At 36.3% G+C, this 18,626-nt stretch overlaps 1 protein-coding gene across 1 annotated transcript in view; it reads left to right on the forward strand.

Moving 5' to 3' along the window:
- The first annotated feature begins 1,412 nt into the window (after positions 1-1,412).
- SRP68 (signal recognition particle 68) overlaps positions 1,413-18,626 on the forward strand; it is a 53,287-nt gene continuing 36,073 nt past the window's right edge. Inside the window, exons 1-3 of the mRNA XM_051995039.1 lie at positions 1,413-1,578; positions 11,362-11,428; positions 12,725-12,838. Of these exons, the coding sequence (XP_051850999.1) occupies positions 1,413-1,578; positions 11,362-11,428; positions 12,725-12,838 (347 nt within the window). The remainder of the gene's footprint in view (positions 1,579-11,361; positions 11,429-12,724; positions 12,839-18,626) is intronic.

Below are 18,626 nucleotides of genomic sequence, written 5' to 3' on the forward strand. Positions count from 1 at the left end.
TCATTAGTCTTCTTTGAAAACAAAGGACAAACAACAACAGTCTGCATTCTCTATGTTATTGACGTTGCTAATAATTTGTTGCAGTCATTAATAGTGTCTAGTTTACAAACCTATGAATTTGTAGCTTGAAATTAAAAGAGGGGAAATTAGTCAAAATGAGGAAAATTTCTCTGGTTTCTCATCTGGGATAGAGGCAAGGAGTCCATTTGAGAAAGAGTTTACAATTTTGATAATTTCTGAGTCTATTTCAGAGTATGCCACCTAGAATTTTTTTTTTTTTTTTATTCTGGAGAAAGAGTTAATGAAGAACTGAACCTGAGAGTGAAAAAGAATGGGAACTGATATGGGATTTTCCCCCATGGATATTTTGGTACTGCTGCTGGCACATAGCCTTACTTGCCATTAATATATTCTCAGTCTATGAGGATATTCTCCCCATAAACTTACTTTGAGCTAGGTTAATGGGAAAGATACAAAGTTATTTAAATTGTAATTAAAACCAAAGACTTATGGTCATTTATAAAGACATGCAAAGTAAAATTCTGTAGGGACGAGGGGAAGTTCCTGACTGACCAGCACCCAGAAAGGATTTTTGGAGAAGGGGAGCATTTGAGTTGAGCTTTAAGTAATGGGTTATAATTCAACAAGCAGAGAGGAGGAGGACTTTGAGTCAATCCTGCTTCTGATGTTTACTTTCAGGGTGACTTTAGTCAAATCCCTTAATTTCTTTGGGCCTCATTTTCCTCATCTGTAAAAGGAGTGGGTCGGAATAAACTGCCTTTGAGGTACCTTCCTACTCTAGACGCTTTTCCTCCTATGGATGAAATTCCAGGCATAGGGAAAAGCCTGAGAAAAGGTAAAAATATAAAAGATAAAGTACAAAGAAAGTGATTCTCCACATCAAGTTTATGGGTAAGTCACTTAAACCTAAAACTGTTTGTCTCAGTTTCCTCATCTGTAAAATGGGCTGGAGAAGGAAATGGTGAACCACTCCAGTTATCTTTGACAATTAAACTTCAAAAGGAGTCACGAAGATTCCGAAACGACTGAAAAATGAGTATATAAATAAACAAACAAACAAAATGAATGATTGAATGAGTTAACTGGAAGCTCCCAGTCAGCTCCTGTGTAATTTGGAGGTAGGACGAAGGTTGTGAGGTAGAAGAGCGCACTTGCCCCATGGCCTGGATTAGCCGCGTATGGCGTGCCCTCAAGGAGCTACAACTGGAAGCACAGCGCCTGCGCAGGGTAGAGGCAGTAGCAACTGCTTCAGTTCATTGACAGTGTTACGCCGCGCCCTCCACCATCCGGTCCGCCACGATCCCGTCAGCCCCGTAGCTGCCGGCCCCAGAGGATCCGATTCTCCCTCCTCGCCTCCTCTTTCCCGTCCTGCTTTGCGGCAGAGCGGCTAGATGGCAGCGGAGAAGCAGGTCCCGGGCGGCGGCGGTGGCGGCGGAGGCGGCGGAGGTGGCGGCGGCAGCGGGGGACGCGGCGGCGGAGAGGAGAACAAGGAAAATGAGCTTCCTCCTGCCGGGTCGAAGGGAAACCGACGGTTCGGAGACAGCCTGGGCCTGGAGAGTATCCTGGGTGGCGTGGGCTTGGCCGGGCCCGGGCCGCAGTGACGACGTGTCTCTCCGGCGGGCCGGGGGGCGGGGGAGGAGGTGCCGAGGGGAACCTGGGCTCTGCAGGAAGAGTCCGAAGTACTCTTCGTCTCCCCCCGATCCTGGGCCTTTCTTTCTGCTGTCACCTTTGCTCTCTCCTCTCTCGGTCCGCAATCATGGGGGTGGGAGGTGAGGAGATAGGTAGAAGCGGGGACGGTGATGGGGGTGTCATTAAAAGTCCCCTTTTCTCCCTCCGTTCCCCCCCCCCCTTTTCCGGAAGGGAGCTGAGGCCGTGAGAATATTTTGTTCTTTTTCTGCTCCTAGAAGTCTCTGTCTTCTGAAAGTTACCCTTTGCAGCCCCGTTGTCATTGAATAGCATGGCAGAGAGTTTGCCCACTTAATCCTGGCTCAGTAAGCTTTGTCCTCCGAAACCGGCTTGGACCGTGAGACTTGACTGGCTTGGTCCCGCTTCCCTGAAATTGAGGCAGTGTTTGATGCTTTCTAGGGTGTGTCGTAGCTCACTGTAGACAAGCTCTTAACCAAAGTTTTTAAAGCCGCCTTCTGAAGGGATGTTTTGAGGTTATTTTGAAGGAGGGGGAGAGCTCAGATGATGTTCTTGGCAGAAAAAAAAACATTTTCTGGTTTTCCTTGAAGCTTTATAAGTAAATTAATATGTGACATTAGCTGTTTATAAACTGAAAAAGTAATCATTCCTCTATCATTGTGTGGTAACTGAAAGTTAACATATGGTGTGAAGATATTTGTAGTATCTCTGCCATATAGTGCTGATAGGAACTAAAGCCTTTTATTCTTTTTTTTTTTCTTTAATAGTTTTAGCTGTACGTTTAAATAAAAGTTATGTGTAGATAGTATTAGGAACTTCAAATTAATTGAATCTGAAGCCAACTAAATCTTTCTCTGATGGGTTTTGCTTTTTTTTTCTCTTCATTTTTAAGATTGTATTATAATGTATCTATAATTACTCGGATTTGTGGAGATTGAGGGAATTTTTGAAAAATGTGAAATAAATGAGATTAGGAAAATGTTATCAAGAAGGTCAATGTATAAACTCAAATATTTGGACATTTTTAATTCAGTTAAAAAGGATTATTGAGAGAGATCTTTTTAAAGCAGGAAAATTTGGATATTGTAGTTATTTATAGTGTTATTCCTTGAATTGAGTTAGCTTCCTAATTGGGAGAGGTCAAACAATTATAACATAAGGATTAGCTTGAAGAAATTGGATATCAGATTAATGGCAGCAGACACAACTGGATATTACTGACACTAAGCACTAGTCTAATAGGTCATTTAATCAATATTTATTAAATTCCTACAATGTACCAGGCAATGGGTTAAGTGCTGGAGATACAAAAAGAGGCAAAAGATAGTCCCTGCCTTTGAGGAACTTACAGTCTAATAAGGGAGATAATCATAAAAACAAACATGTACAAAGGCAGCTATATTCAAGAAAAATAGAAAATAAATGACAAAGAAAACACTGGAACTTAGGGGGTTAGGGAAGGCTTCTTTTATAAGATGGGATTTTAGTTGGGACTTTAAAGGAACCCAGGGAGCACAGTCAGAGCAGAGGATGGAGAACATTCCAGTCATGTGGGACATCCAGAGAAAAGGCCCAGACCTATGAGATGAGTTTTTTGTTGATGGAACAGCCTCTTGGCCAGTGTCACTGGAATGTTAAGGAGTCAGGTGTAAGAATAGGGGAAAGGTAGAAGGGTACTAGATTATGACAGTCTTTGAATGCCAAACAGAGCATTTTGTATTTGCTTTTGGAGGCAATAGGAAGCTTCAGGAGTAGGGGAGTGACTTGGTCAGACATGTGCTTTAGAAAAATCACTTTAGTGGCTGATTGGAATCTGGCCTGGAAAGGGGAGAGACGTGAGGCAGGCTTACTCACCAGGAGGCTATTGCAGTAAACCAGATATGAGGTAATAAGGGCCTGCAAAGAGAGTAGTAACAGGAAAGAGAAGGGGACATATTTGAGAGATGTTTATTATAAAGATAAAATTGACAGACCTTTGCAACAATTTGAAAATGGGGGTGAGAAATAGGAATTCAGGATGACTTCAGGTTGCAAACCTGAGGATCTGGAAGGATACTGTTGCCCTCTACAGTAATTTGGAAGATGGGGAGAGGGGTCAGAGAGGGTTTAGGGGGAAAGAGAGCTTTTGGACATTGTTTAAAATGTCCTCAGAACATCCAGTTAAAGAAGTCTGGAAAGCATTTGGAGATGGAAGGATGGAGATCAATAGACTGGGGCAGGAAAGGTAGATTTAAGAATCATCAGCATAGAGATAGTAATTAAATGCATAGATATGAGGAGATCATCAAGTGAGTTATTTAGAGAGAAAGAAAAGAGGGTCTTAAATAGAGCCCCAGGGATGCCTACAGTTAGAGGGCATGATCTGGAGAAGATCCAGCAAGGGAAACAGAAGTAGTCAAATAGGTGGGACAATCAGAAGAGAGTGAGTAAAAATGGCAAACACTACAAAGTCGAGAATGAAGATTTAGAAAAGGGCTTTGGGTTTGGCAACTAAAAAATCACCAGTAACTTTGGAGGGAGCAGTTTTTGTGGAATGATGAGATTAGGAGTTGAATTTTAAGTACTTGAGAACAGAATGAGAGGAGAGAAAGTGGAGGCACCTATTATAGATGCATTTTCAAGAAGTTTAGGCATAAAGGGCAGAAGATATATAGGATGATAACAGATGGAAGGTTCAAGTGAGGATTTTTTTCAGGATGGGGAGACAGGCATGTTTGTAGGCAGTAGGAAATGATACAGTAAGAGAGGGAAAAATTGAAAATAGGTCCAAGTGCAATCTACCGGAGGAAAGGGGATGGATCACATGAACAAGTAGATGGGTTAGCCTTTCTAAGGAGTTAGCCCGCTTCATGTGCAGCAGGGGGAGAATATAATGGTAGAAAGGAGAAAATAATGGTAGAAGGCATCTGAGTGGTAGGAAATGAGGGAAAGGAAGTTCATGGAGAATGACCTCAATTTTTCTGTAAAATATGAGTCCAGGTTCTCAGTAGAAAGAATGGGAGAGGGGAAACCATGAAAGGTTTGAGGAGGATAATGAAGTTTGGAGAGTAAGATAGAGTTAATAAAGGAGGTATAGTTGAATTGCCTGGTAGTAGTGAGGGGCTAATTGAGGTTGTGTAACAGATTTATTGCATAATTTTCTCCACCTCCTTTAGCATCATATGTGTAGGAGCAAAGGTGAGGAATGATGGGAGTGATCCAGGGCTAAGGCTTGATTGGGCATAATTGACTATATGATAAGGAGACTAGGGATTGAAGAGAGAAGGACAGTATACAGTTAAATCGGTTCACTAGGGTCCAAGAAGAGAGTAGTTAGTGCGGGGGAAATAGTCTGAAAAGAATTGATCATTTCCTTTGGCACATATACATCTGACCAGCCTGGGGTGTGTGTGTGTGTGTGTGTGTGTGTGTGTGTGTGTGTGTGTGTGTGTGTGTGTGTGTGTTCATGATATTTTAAATAAATCCTACCAATCTTTAGGCAATTGTTTAAACTAGACATTTTCTTCAAGTTGCAACTGGGGTCAAGTTTGGGGGGAGGGAGGGGCTCTTGTAGTAGAAATGAACTTTTAGAAAATCCTAGCCAACTACCTCAGTGGAGTTCCATGTTTGATAAACAAAAGAAATAAAAGTGAGTAAATTAGTTTCTTATTTGGGAATTAGTGTAACTACAAAGAGTCAGATATGATAGAATATTTAGCTGGGTTCAAACCTCAGCTTTGTTTCTTACTACCTATACAACCTTGGACTTAAACATTTCATTTGGTTCTCTCATTTGTAAAATCAGTTTGGTTCCTTTGAGTTCTAAATTTTTGACCTTATCCTAACGCATGCAATACTGAGTCTAAGTGGAAAGTTAAATGTCTTTGGTTTTTGTTCAGGATCCTCTTCAATTCTTCATTGTTTAAATATGCAAAAATTCCACATTTAAGCTATTTTGGAAAGTGATTGTGTAAAATAAAATATTTTAGACTATAAAGTAGCATTTCAGTAGCATTACTCTTTTGAGTATTAAATTTAAAGAGAATGGACAGAATGAGCAAAGTTATTCATAGTAGGAATATTTAATAGAAATAAAAATCTGTTGGCTCACTTGTATTCATTATTTTATAGAATTTTTGGGTTGAGAAAGATCTCAGAGATCATCTAGGCTAACTTCTATAGATAAATTAATCTTCCCATCTTCCTATGTTCAAACCATGGCCCTCACAGTATATAATTGTGTGACTTTAGTCAAGTCACTTAAACTCATCTGTAAAATAAAGGGATGAGAGTAGGCCGCTTTTAATGTTCCTTCCATCTTTAAATCTGTGATCATTTTGATTTTCATCTTTGACAAGGGACTTGACTCTGTTTGACTGCTGAGCTCCCTTCTAGTCCGGAATCTGTGATCCTGTGACTTCCAGCAACAGCTGATTCAGTATCTCATGAGGCACCTCCATTCTGTTTTTGAACAGTTCTAATTAAAGTAAACTCAGCAAACATCTGTAAACTAGTGCTATTTGCAAAGTACTGTACTAGAGTTATAAAATAAATATGACTTAGATCTTGCATACAAGGAGTCTAAACTATGATGGAACTAAGAAAAGGATTGAAGCCAGGTAACTTCACTAACTAACAGGTACAAGTCTACACTAACTTGTATAGAGGGGATTGAAGGTGTAAAAGAGAAATCTAAGCAAAAATCCAAGGAAAAAAAATGATCACATTCTAAAAGGATGAGGGAACTTTGGGGAGTGCTGTCTAGTAAGGCTGCAAAGAGGATATGTTACCTAAATTGTGCCTTGAAAGAAGAGCCTTTATAGGTATGGCAATGTGACAAAAATGATGGGAAAAAAAAGGGCATGGCAAGAATGGGGAATTCGTTCAGCAAGTTTTACTTGAGCACCTATTCTGTGTCCTGCACCATGCTAGGTTCTGATAGACACAGGTAAAAACCAATAATCTTTGTCTTCAAGGAACGTGTATTCATTTGGGCCCAAAAAACATATATACAAGTAAGAGTATATATATACTTTCTGGGTATAGAGAAAGTCCTGGCAACTGAGGCAACAGGACAGGCTTATGGGAAGTGATATTTGAGGTGAGCTTTGAAGAAAGCAAGGGATTTTCAGAGGCAGCAGTAGAAGGGAATGCATTACAGGCTTGGGGGATATTCCATATAAAGGTCTGAAGATGAGATATGGAATGTTCTGTGCAAGGGAACAGCAAAAAAGCTCAGTCTGGTTAGAATATAGAATGTCTTAAGAGACAGCAATATGAAATCAGCGTAGAAAAGTTAGTCAGTTATGAATGGGTGTAGAAGCCAGTCAGAGGAGTTTGTATATTATCCTAGTGGCAATAGGGAATTAAAATAAATTTTTAAAAAGTCCCTATTCTTGGGAATAGGAAGGAGGGAGGGTAACATGGTCAGGACAGTGGTTTAGGAAAACCATTTTGGTAGCTATGTGGAGGATCAGAGAGGAGGCCTAGTGCAATTAAGCTATTGTGGTATAGTTGAGAGGTGGTGGTACTAACTAAATAGAAGAGAATGGACAAAAATTGTATTGCAAATGTAGGATTTATAAGACATGGCAAATGTATATGAAGTCTTGGGGAAAAGAGAGTTGAGAATTATAAACCTGCTTGATTGGAACAATGATAGTGTATTTGACAGAAAAAGGGTAAGAGCTGCATTTGAAGGGAAAGATGATGAGTCCTGTTTTAGACCTCTGAGTTTGAGATGCCCATGGAACAGCTTGTTGGAAATGTCCCACTTCTAGTTGATGTGGAGCCAGAATTCAAGAGATAAGATTATCATTCATAACCATGTTTTCTGTCTCCCACTGCTCGATCTGTTATTCCTATTTTCCCACCCCACCTTCTCTGCAGTGTCTCACTCTAAAATTGCCCATCTCTTCCACTATGATCTCTGGAATGCTATAGATAATAAACTTTCATTTTACATCTTTTCCTTTCCCAGTTCCATCCATCTTCTGGCTCTTATTGAGACTTGCCTCTCTCCTGATGACATGGTTTCCCATTTGACTTTTTCCCCACTTATAGATGTTGGGATACTCCTTGCACTCCATTGCCACCTTCAGGTTTTTCTTCTACCACCATCATTCTTTCACTCTTTCTCCTTTAAGGTTTATTCATGCCATATCTATTGCTCTGTCACAACTTTGGTGGCTATTGTCTCTAAGACATTTCCCTTTTCTTTCCTCAGTTCAGTGCCTTTATTCACAGTCTTTATTCTCAACTCTTGCCCTATTATTGAAGAGACTTCAACATATATGTTGATACTTCTTCAAACACCCAAATTTCAATTTCTAAATGTTTTTCACAAGACTTGCTTCTCCTCTCCAGCCACACATATAGTCATATCTTTTATTTTGCCATCTCCCACAAATGCACCATTTTCATTTTCCCGAATGCTGAAATTCCATTATCTTATTATAGTCACTTGTCATTCTATCTCTCCTTGTGCCTTGCATATTTAAATTCTGTTCTTCATCGGCGCCATGGTCCCCAGTACCTTGACTCCCTCGGTTCGTTCTGAGACCATCACTTCTGTACTAACTACATTCTTTCTCCCTTCCTCATCTTAACCTCTTCAAATCTATACTGTCTAGTTCTCTTGTCCTCTTGTATTGTTGATCTTGCCCTGCTAATTTTTAGCCTTAGATTGCTCTGGATTACTCCCATCAATAGCAGCCTTTGCCCCAATATTACTTCTGAATGAAGCTGAAGAAAACCATGAAATTGTGCTGATTTTTCCTTTATAGATTTCTTACATAACCTGATTACTTCAAGGCAATCCTCTCATACATCCTTAGTTAACTTAATATCCCTTTCACTTTAATGGTTCTTCCAAACCTTTTTATCCCTCCTCAAACAACTTATGGCTCTCCTTCCTCCCATTTCATTAGCTAAGAACTTTGCTTTATATTTTACTGAAAATATTTGAGGCCATTTGACTAGAATTTCCCTCTTTCTTCTTCCACTGTTTTGTTGGTATAATTTTAGAAGTAAAAAATTACTTAATGAGAGTTATTTGACTTCAATTCCAGTCTATTGTATCTCCTTTGTTTAGTGGAAGTTCCTCTAAAACTGCAATTATAGCCCCTATGACATGGTTTTAAAGCCTAAGTGCTCCCCCACCCTTTTATTTATCTTATTTATTTATTTGTGTATTCGTTTTTGTGTTTGTGTTAAAGCTTTTTGTTTTCAAAACATATGCATAGATAATTTTCAACATTCATCTTTGCAAAACCTTGTATTCCAAATTTATTTTTTCCTTCCCCTCTCCCTCCCCTAGATGGCAAGTAATCCAATATGTTAAACGTGTGCAATTATTTTATACATATTTCGACAATTATCATGCTGCTCAAGAAAAATCAGATGAAAAAGGGGAAAAAATGAGAAAGAAAACAAAATGCAAGCAAAAAACAATAAAAATGGTGAAACTCTCAGTTTCCCATAGTCTTCTCTCTGGGTGCAGATGGCTCTCTTCATCACAAGACCAATGGAACTAAAGCCTAAGTTTTATTATCCATTTTTTAGTGTCTGGATTTCATCAGTTTGGGAATACCCACTTTTGAAACACCTTTTTATCTATGTAGAGCAGTAACTCATATGTCTGGAGTGGAGCAATATGTAGTGACTTGTCCATGGTCATGTGGGTCATATGGGTCAGAGTACTTTTCCTATTATTGTGTCAAACTGCTTCTCATCTTTGTTAATGTCCTTCTTAAAATTTACTAGTACCTAGGATTTTTAATAATATGACTTACATAGAGTACCAATGTTATTTTTTTCTTATTCTGGACACTAAACTTCTGATTATGAAGCCAAAGCTGGTTTGCAGACAGCTAAAATTTCTGATTTTTTTTTTCATATAAAAAAATTACATTTAAGAAGACTTCTTGGCTAAGAAATAGAGAAGTTGATCAGTGGAATCGGTTAGGTTCACAGAACAAAATAGTCAATGACTATAGCAATCTAGAATTTGACAAACCCAAAGGCCCCAGCTTTTGGGATAAGAATTCACCATTTGATGAAAACTGTTGGGAAAATTGGAAACTAGTATGGCAGAAAGTAGGCATAGACCCACACTTAACACCACATACCAAGATAAGATCAAAATGGGTTCATGTCTAGATATAAACAATGATAGTAAAAACAAATTAGAAGAAGATAGGATAGTTTACCTCTCACATTTGTGGAGCAGGAAGGAATTTGTAACCAAAGAAGAACTAGAGACCATTATTGATCACAAAATAGATAATTTTGATTATGTAAAGTTAAAAAGCATTTGTGCAGACAAGATTAAAAGGGCTATTATTAAAAATAAGCTTGGAAAACATTTTTACATCCAAAGGATCTGATAAAGACCTCATTTCTAAAATATATAGAGAATTGACTCAAATTTATAAGAATTTAATTGATAAATGGTCAAAAAATATGAACAATTTTCAGATGAAGAAATTGAAACAATTGGTAGTCATATGAAAAGGTGTTCCAAATCACTGTTGATCAGAGAAATGCAAATTACGACAACTCTGAGATACCACTACACACTTGTCAGATTGGCTAAGATGACAGAAAAAAATAATGTTGAATATTGGAGGGGTTGTGGGAAAACTGGGACATTAATACATTGTTAGTGGAACTGTAACTGGATCCAGCCATTCTGGAGAGCAATTTGGAACTATGCTGAAAAAGTCATCAAACTGTGTATACCCTTTGACCCAGCAGTGTTTCTACTGGGAGTTATCCCAAAGATATATTAAAAGAGGGAAAGGGATGATGTGCAAAAATGTTTATAGTAGCCCTTTTTGTATTGGCAAGAAACTGGAAACTTAGTGGATGCCCATCAGTTGGAGAATAGTTGAATAAATTACAGTATATGAATATTATGGAATATTATTGTTCTGTAAGAAATGACCAATAGGATGGTTTCAGAGAGGCCTGAAGAGACTTGCATGAATTTAAGCTAAGTGAAATGAGCAGAACCAGGAGATCATTGTACACTGCAATAACAAGACTATACAATGATCAATTCTAAGGGACATGGCTCTCTTCAATAATGAAATTATTCAAACTAGTTCCAATTGTTCAGTGATGAAGAGAGCCATCTACATCCAGAGAGAACTATGGGAAATGAGTGTGGACCACAACATGACATTTCCACTCTCTCTGTTGTTATTTGCTTGCATTTTGTTTTCTTTCTCAGTTTTTCTTTTCCTTCCTTCTTGATCTGATTTTTCTTGTGCAGCAAAATAACGGTATGTGTATATATATATATATGTGTATGTATATATATATACATATATATATATTGGATTTAACATGTATTTCAACATATTTAACATGTAATATTATTATGCAGCTAAGGGAGAAGGTGGAAGGAAGATGGGGAAAATTTGAAACAAAAGGTCTTGCAAGGGTCAGTGTTGGAAAAATTTCCCATGCATATGCTTTGTAAATAAAAAGCTTTAATTAAAAAAAAAGAAGACGACCTTTCTTATATTATACTTGTTCAGTTAATTTTTTGAACCTCAATGTGAGATATTACACTTTCCCTTTCTTTGTTTGTTTGGTTTTTTTTTTTTTTTTTTGTATGAAAAATAACATAAAATGGTTTTTATAAATAGGTAATAGGGACAGATTGTTTGGAATGTATCATTGTAAGCTTTTCCTTAATCTTAGCTCCAGTCCTTCAAATTATCAAGGAATCCCAGCAACAACATGGTTTACGGCATGGAGATTTTCAGAGATACAGGTTAGTATGTTGAAGGCCTTCTGGATATAATTATGTTGATAGAAGATGTGTATCATTTTAATATGCCTATGTTTATTTTTCAAAATATATATTGCACTGCCCCAAAATAGTTAATTTTGAAAATTTAGTCCCTATACTTAAATCTAGTTTAAAAAAAAAAAAAAAAAAAAAGGCTTATCCATTCACCCTGATGGAATTAGATTCATTTATTAGGAGATTTCCTAAAATTAAAACCGTTGCAGCAATAATATGTTTATATAGTTTTTCATGGTTAGTGAGGTAAGATGAGTATTATTATCTCCTTTTTATAGATGACAAAAGAGAAGCTCAAAGATTAACTTCTCACACAATGTGTATACTACAGTCCAGATTAAATTTCAGATCTCTAGTGCCTAAATTCAGTACTTTCTCTACCACACTGCATTGTTTCCAGTTGCTGAATTGACAGGATTATGCTTTCAAGTTATTTTAATAAAATGTAGTGCTTTGAGGTATTTTGAATATTATACATGAGGCAAATGTTAAGGGTTAATGTAATGTAATTTAAAGTTTATTTGTAGCAAAATTTTGGTTTTTACATTGGAAACAAATTATATTAAGATTTGTCTTACTGTATTATGTCAATTAGATGTCTCTTACTATCTGTCAAAGAATATAAATTTAAAGAGTCTATATTTTAGAGGAAAGTGGCAAAGTAGATAGAATGTTCATCTTGAAGTCAGGTCGACCTGGATTTAAATCATGCTTCAAACATTAACTTAGCCATGTGACTCTGGACAATCAGTTGAGCTTTGAGTTCTTTGAGCTTCAAGTTTCCACATCTGTAAAATGGGTATTAATAGCATCTATATCACTTGTATTGTGAAGATATAATGAGATAATGTATGTGAAGTGTCTTGCATACTGTAAAGCAGTATATAAATATAAGCTATTATGTTAAAAAGGCAGATTATAAGTAAATATATTTCCTTTTGAATGCTTGAAATTATGTTTGGTATTTATATGTTGCCTTATGTTGTTATTTGTCTATGTTTTGTTTCCTTAATTACATATAAGATCTTTGAGAACAGTGTCTAATGCTGTATATTTCTTTGTGTGTTATACAATATGTAGCTAAGTGCCTTATATAATTTAATGAATGTTGAATTTTAGTTGATGTATAATAAGTATAATAACGATATCAAAATGGGTCCATTCCCTAACCATATGAGAATATTGTTTTTAGCATAAAAACAAACAGAAATTCTGCTGTCTTGTCTTGTTTGATAAAGATCAATTCTTTATGATTTCTTGTAGGGGATATTGTTCCCGTAGACAAAGACGTCTCCGAAAAACACTCAATTTTAAGATGGGGAATAGACATAAATTCACAGGGAAAAAAGTAACTGAAGAGCTCCTATCTGACAACAGGTATTAAGTGTTTTGGAATTTGTTAATACTTTCTAAATCTTTATTTCTAATTGATATGATGAATGGTAAATATTGTCAGACTTTTTTTTTAATTAGTTAAGATTCTAATAATTTTATTTTTTTAATTGGTTAAGATTCTAGTAATAGGTCAAAGCGTAGCTACTTATTCAAGAACAAAATAAGTACAAATTTTTCTGCGTTATTTAGAGAAAGTTGTGTATGTTAGTCCTTTTTGGACTTCCATAAGTCTATACTATGCTAGACACAAAATTGAAGTTCTTGCCCTTGGGTAGCCTACAATGTAGGTAAAAAAGTAGCGTCATACCACATAAAATATAGAACAAAACATTAAGTAATGTAGTGCTAAGTTGAATGTTACTGACTGTAAATACTTTAGGAATTCAAAGAAAGAAATGAAATGTGGGTTATAGTAGCCAAAAAAGGTTTTATGGAAGAGATAGTATTAAGCTTGATGTTGACTGGTGGCTGGAAATTAGGAAAAGGAAGAGGATTTTCTTTAAGATAACAGCATGAGCAAAGGTGTGGAAGCAAGTTTTTGTATATAGAAATGGGACTATAAGAAAACTCATTCTGAAGAGGGAATACTGAAGAGTAATGGAAAATGTTTAATAAGTAGAATAATGTTTGAAGATTTTGAAAGCTAAGAACAGGAAGACTTACTTGATAGACTAGAAAATAGGGTACCATTATAGGTTCTTTTATTTTAAAGTTTTTGTAGGTTTTATTTAAAAAATTTTTATTGACACCTTTTGTTTTTATATCAGTTATTTCTGTGTATACAACTTCCATCACTAGGAATCAAGCACTGTCTTGTAGTAAAAACATCTAAACAAAAATAACTCCCCTAGGGACTGTGTCTAACATTCAACATCTCTATTTTCTGGGGCCCTCACTGGTTTTTATTCACACAAGAGTTCAACTCCTTTTAGTCTTTGTTGTTATGCATAATGTTTTTCTGGTTCTGTTTATTTTGTACAAATCTCCACACATTTCTCTGAATTCCTTCATTAGAAATGTTTTGAAGATTAATTTGCCAGAAGATGGTTTGGAAAGAGGAATAAGCAAGTTAGAAAGGTTGGCCAGGAAACATCTTCAGAATTCAAGATATGAAGTGACAAGAGCCTAGATTTGGGCAGTAGTGCAGAAGAATGTAGAGGAAGAAACATACAAATATTAAGGAAGAAATGATAGCATTTGATGACAGAATAGACACAAAAACGAAGTTCCCTTCTAGAATTCCAGATTAATAAATGCTTTTAAGATCTTCTTACTACCAAGTGTCACTAAGAGCAGCAAGTAGTCTTCACAATCATGCTAACATTATAACTTCATGTTATTTAGCTTCAACTGGCCCTTCACTTTTTATTCCTCCCTAACTGATTTTCTATCTCATTCCTCAAAGAAGCTATTCCAGACCTTTTCTATCTTCCCATACCTCTTCCTCATCTACCAGCTGAGGATCTTGCCTCTTATCTTACTGTGAAAACTTTGGCTATTTGAGTGTGTTTCGTCTGATCCCATTCTCTTCATTTCAGAGCTCATTGATATCATTTGCTTTCCCCTTCTGTTCTGCTTCTGACAAAGTGGTGGTTTTCTTCCTTGACAAGCCCAATTTCTACACATGTACACTTGATCCCATCTCCTTGTGGATTGTATCCTATTTGTCCATTTTCTCAAGTCTTTTAATTTCTACTTTTTTTTCTTTTACTAATTTCTTCCTATCTACCTTTAAAAAGATGCCCAAGTTTCATATATCTTAAAAAAAAAAAAAAAAAAACTTTCAATTTACCTTACCAACTCCTCAAGCTAATATCTTTTATCTCCTCTTCCTTTTTAAACCAAGTTTCTTTAAAAAAAAATCTATTTTCTCTTCTTTTACTTCTGAAAACCCCTTGTAGTCTGACTTCCAATCTCATCACTCAAGTGAAACTGTTCTGTCCAGATTTACTAATAATCTCTTAAAATACCAAATCTGGTGGTCTTCTCTCAGTCTCAGTCATGTATTGAGTTTGACAATTTTGTTCACCCTTTCCTCCTGGGCACTATTTTTTCTCTCTGGGTTTTCATGACTCTAGTCTTTCCTGATTTTCCTACCTGTCTAATCTCTCTTGGGTCTTTTTTGCTGGCTCATCATCCATATCATTCCCCTTAATTGTGGGTGTTTTTCAAGATTCTATCCTAGACTCTTTTCTTTTTTCATTCTGTATGCTCTTTTTTGTTGGTCTCATTAGCTCTTTTGTGTTTAATTATCATTTCTATTCATTGACTCACAGTTCTGTATATTTTAGCCCCAATCTCTCCCTACAGCTTCTATCCCACATCCCTATCTGCCTTTTAAGATTTCAGACTTGATATTTTAGAGACATTGTAAGTTCAGCTTGTCTGAAACTGAAGTCATTTTTCTCCCAGATCTTCCCTTTTTATGTCATAGATACTAAGATTCTTCTAGTCTTCCAGATTTAAAATTTGACATTATCTTGGACTTGTGTCAAATCATCTGCCAAATTTTTACTATTTCTGTTTCTGCAACATTTCTTGCCTCACACTTCTCTATTCAAACAACTATCATCTTAGTTTAGGCCCTCACCACCTCTTGATTATATTATTGCAATCACCACCTAATTGTCTCCCTGCTTCAGTTCTTTTCTCATTCGGGTCTATCCTAGACATTGCTGTCAAAATAATTTTCCTTTAAATCATATCTGACCATAAGATTTGCCTATTCTTCCTTCTAGGCAACTACAATGGCTTCCTGTTGTCTCTGATATAAAATGTAAGCTCATTTTAGTTTTTAGAGTCTTCACTACCTCGCTCAAACCTATCTTAACTTCCCCTCCACTATTCTTTGATCCAGCCAAATTGGGCTTCTCTCTTTTTGTTACTTATGACACTCCATGTCTTATCTCTTGACTGCCCAGCACGCCTAGAACTTACTCCTCTTACTTCTGCCTCATAAAATCCCTCTCTTGAGAATCCCTCTTCAAATAAAGTCTAGTTTTCTCTGAGGCTAAATGCTTTAGACCTATTTCATTGGAGATATCTTCATCTGCTCTCTCAGACTCAGGAGGATGGCATTACATCCTGCTCCTTTCTGCTCCTTATTGTCACTTCCACATCTCTCTTCCATCATCCTTCAATAACTGTTGTTCTCTGAAAGAACTCCATTTCTCCCACTTGTCATCAACTACTGATCTTTAGGTTACTCTCCCAACTTTCTGAATGCATTTAGTATATGGTTTGTGAATGATATGGATGATGAACTATTCTTTCCCTAACTATCATCCTTTAGGACTTCAGTATTCATCTGATGACTCTCTCTAAAATCCTGACCAATACAGTTTCATATCCAAATTCCTTGTGCGTCTTCATTTAGCTTCATTTATATGTCATCATGATCACACTTCGGACCTCACCATTTCATAGAAATATAACACTTCTGGATTTTGAGAATTTTGAAATTTTACTTTCTAACCACAACAGCTTGTGCTATTTCTCATTCACTCATGCTAAACTTAATGGTTGTGTGTATCAGAACCTACTTTCTTTTGATTCCTTCTCTACTTTTCAAGTCCTTTTTCTTTATTTTGACTTCATTCCTCATTCAGTCTTGACTATGTAATCTATTAGTTTATTTCACTAGTTTACTACTTAGAATCACTCTATTCACTCTTACTTTATTCTTAACTTGCTTTCATTGTTCCTACGTAATAGCTATTATCCAGTTTCTTCAGTTCTCATAAACTGCTGAGTGATTCTATAGAAAGTCATGAAATCAGGCTAATTTTACCCACTATAAATTTACAGTAGATTACGTCAGCGGGGCTTTTACTGCCACTTAACAACCTATCCATTCCATCAAGAACTCTCCAGCTCATTATGCACAGTGATTGTTTCAGACTTTCTGCTCTTATAAAGTCTTCAAGCCTATTGCCCCATTATTTAACAACTTTAGTTTCTGTTCCATGAGATTGAGAATCTAAAAGGAACTCCCTCAGATCCTTCCATTCTAAAAAAATGTTCAGCAGCTTTACTCACTTAACTTCTCTGATACATTCATAGAAGAATAAATATCCCTCTTCTTCCATAAAGCCAATTCATTTATCTTTATCCTTAATCTCTTCTCTTTATAGCTCTTCAGGGACCTTGATCTAGCAGTCATTCCCTCCTATACATCTTGCCTCCATTAGATAGTTAACAAATAACCCTTCTTCCTTTTGGGTTTTTTTTTTCTTCATTTTGTTTTGTTTTGCTTTGTTTTTACATAGAAAAGGATTTTACTTTCTCAAGCTTCAATTGACTCCCATAATAACAATGATTTTCAGTGTTGAATGAAATCCAAGCTTAATATCTAAATTGTAATATATAATATCAAGCTATCGTTGTCCCTTTTTACGGGACAATTTTAAGAATCATACTATTTGCCTTCAAACAGTGGGAGAGACATATTAATTCTAGTTAGCATGTCACAACTTCATTAAAACCACATTTACTAAGACAAAACTTGATAGTTTGAACACATTTGCTATTCTTCCACCTCCGTATTTGTTTCATTTTATCATATGTTAAAAAATGTGAATGTCTGAATGATTAGCTTTTGGAAAGAGGAACTATCCACTTCATTGTTTTACTAATATGGAAAATAGCCTTTCTTTAAACCTTTTACCCTTTCCTTTTTGTTCTGCATCCCCGGCCACCTTTCAATCCATTCTTCACAATGCAGTCAGCCTTATTTTTTTTTGTGCAAATCATTTAAACTTATTAAATCTGTGTTTTATGTAAAATGAAATGCTCTAAATGCTTTGATCTGGTTGTGCTACTCCAGCTCAAAAACCTTCAGTGGTTCTCTGTTGTGTACTACATGAAGATGACTCTTCCCAAGTACTCAAGTCCCTCTACAATTTGCCATCAGCTTTATTTGCTTCGTACCATTTTCCATCTTGAAGTTCATGATTTTGAGATTATGGACTCTTTTGTACATGTAGGCATATTTTGTATATTCCTGCCTCCATTTTGTTGCCCTCAATGTTTCCTCAGAGAAGAATGTTTTTCATCCTTCTTCAGCTTTGCCTATTGAATTCCTATTTATCTTTTAAGACTGACTGAAACACAATCTCTTCTCTGAACGTTTTCCCCTTTTTGACATTAAGTAGCAATTGTTTGTACATCTCTAATGGATTTGTGTTATAATATATTTTTGTGTCTGTCCTCTTTCTGCTGGACTATGTTACAAATGCCAAATCAGTTAATTTGTTCAGTATTTGGTGTTATATGTAATATGTATTAAGTGCTAGAGATACAAAAAAGGGCAAATAAACAGTTCTTGTTTTCAAGGACTTCACAATCCAATGGGTGAGATAGCATGCCAAAAAACTATGCATAAATAAGATAGAGATAGGGAAAATTGTATTTAGTCTTGGAAGGAAGGCACTGTCTTATCTAAGTTTTGTATATTCCTCTCTTGACTAGCAGAGTGCTCTGGACATTAGGTACTTAATAAATAATTTCTTGCTAACTTCTGTGAAGGAGAAATGTGGTAAATTTTGACTATATTGTGGTTTTATCAATGGAGAAAAGGTGGGAAGAAGTTAGTTTGAGGGAAAAGATGATTTGCATATCAGTTATGTTGTGTTTTAGAGAGTGATAGTATCCCAAGGAAAATTTCTGGTAAAGTAAATAAAGAGATCTAGCTGGAGCATATGTAGTCAGGACTAAAGAAATTTGGCACTCAGTGACTTAGAGGTATAAAGGTAGATGAATTTCCTGTAAA

This window comes from Antechinus flavipes, chromosome 4 (assembly GCF_016432865.1).
Source record: "Antechinus flavipes isolate AdamAnt ecotype Samford, QLD, Australia chromosome 4, AdamAnt_v2, whole genome shotgun sequence".
NCBI lineage: Eukaryota > Metazoa > Chordata > Mammalia > Dasyuromorphia > Dasyuridae > Antechinus > Antechinus flavipes.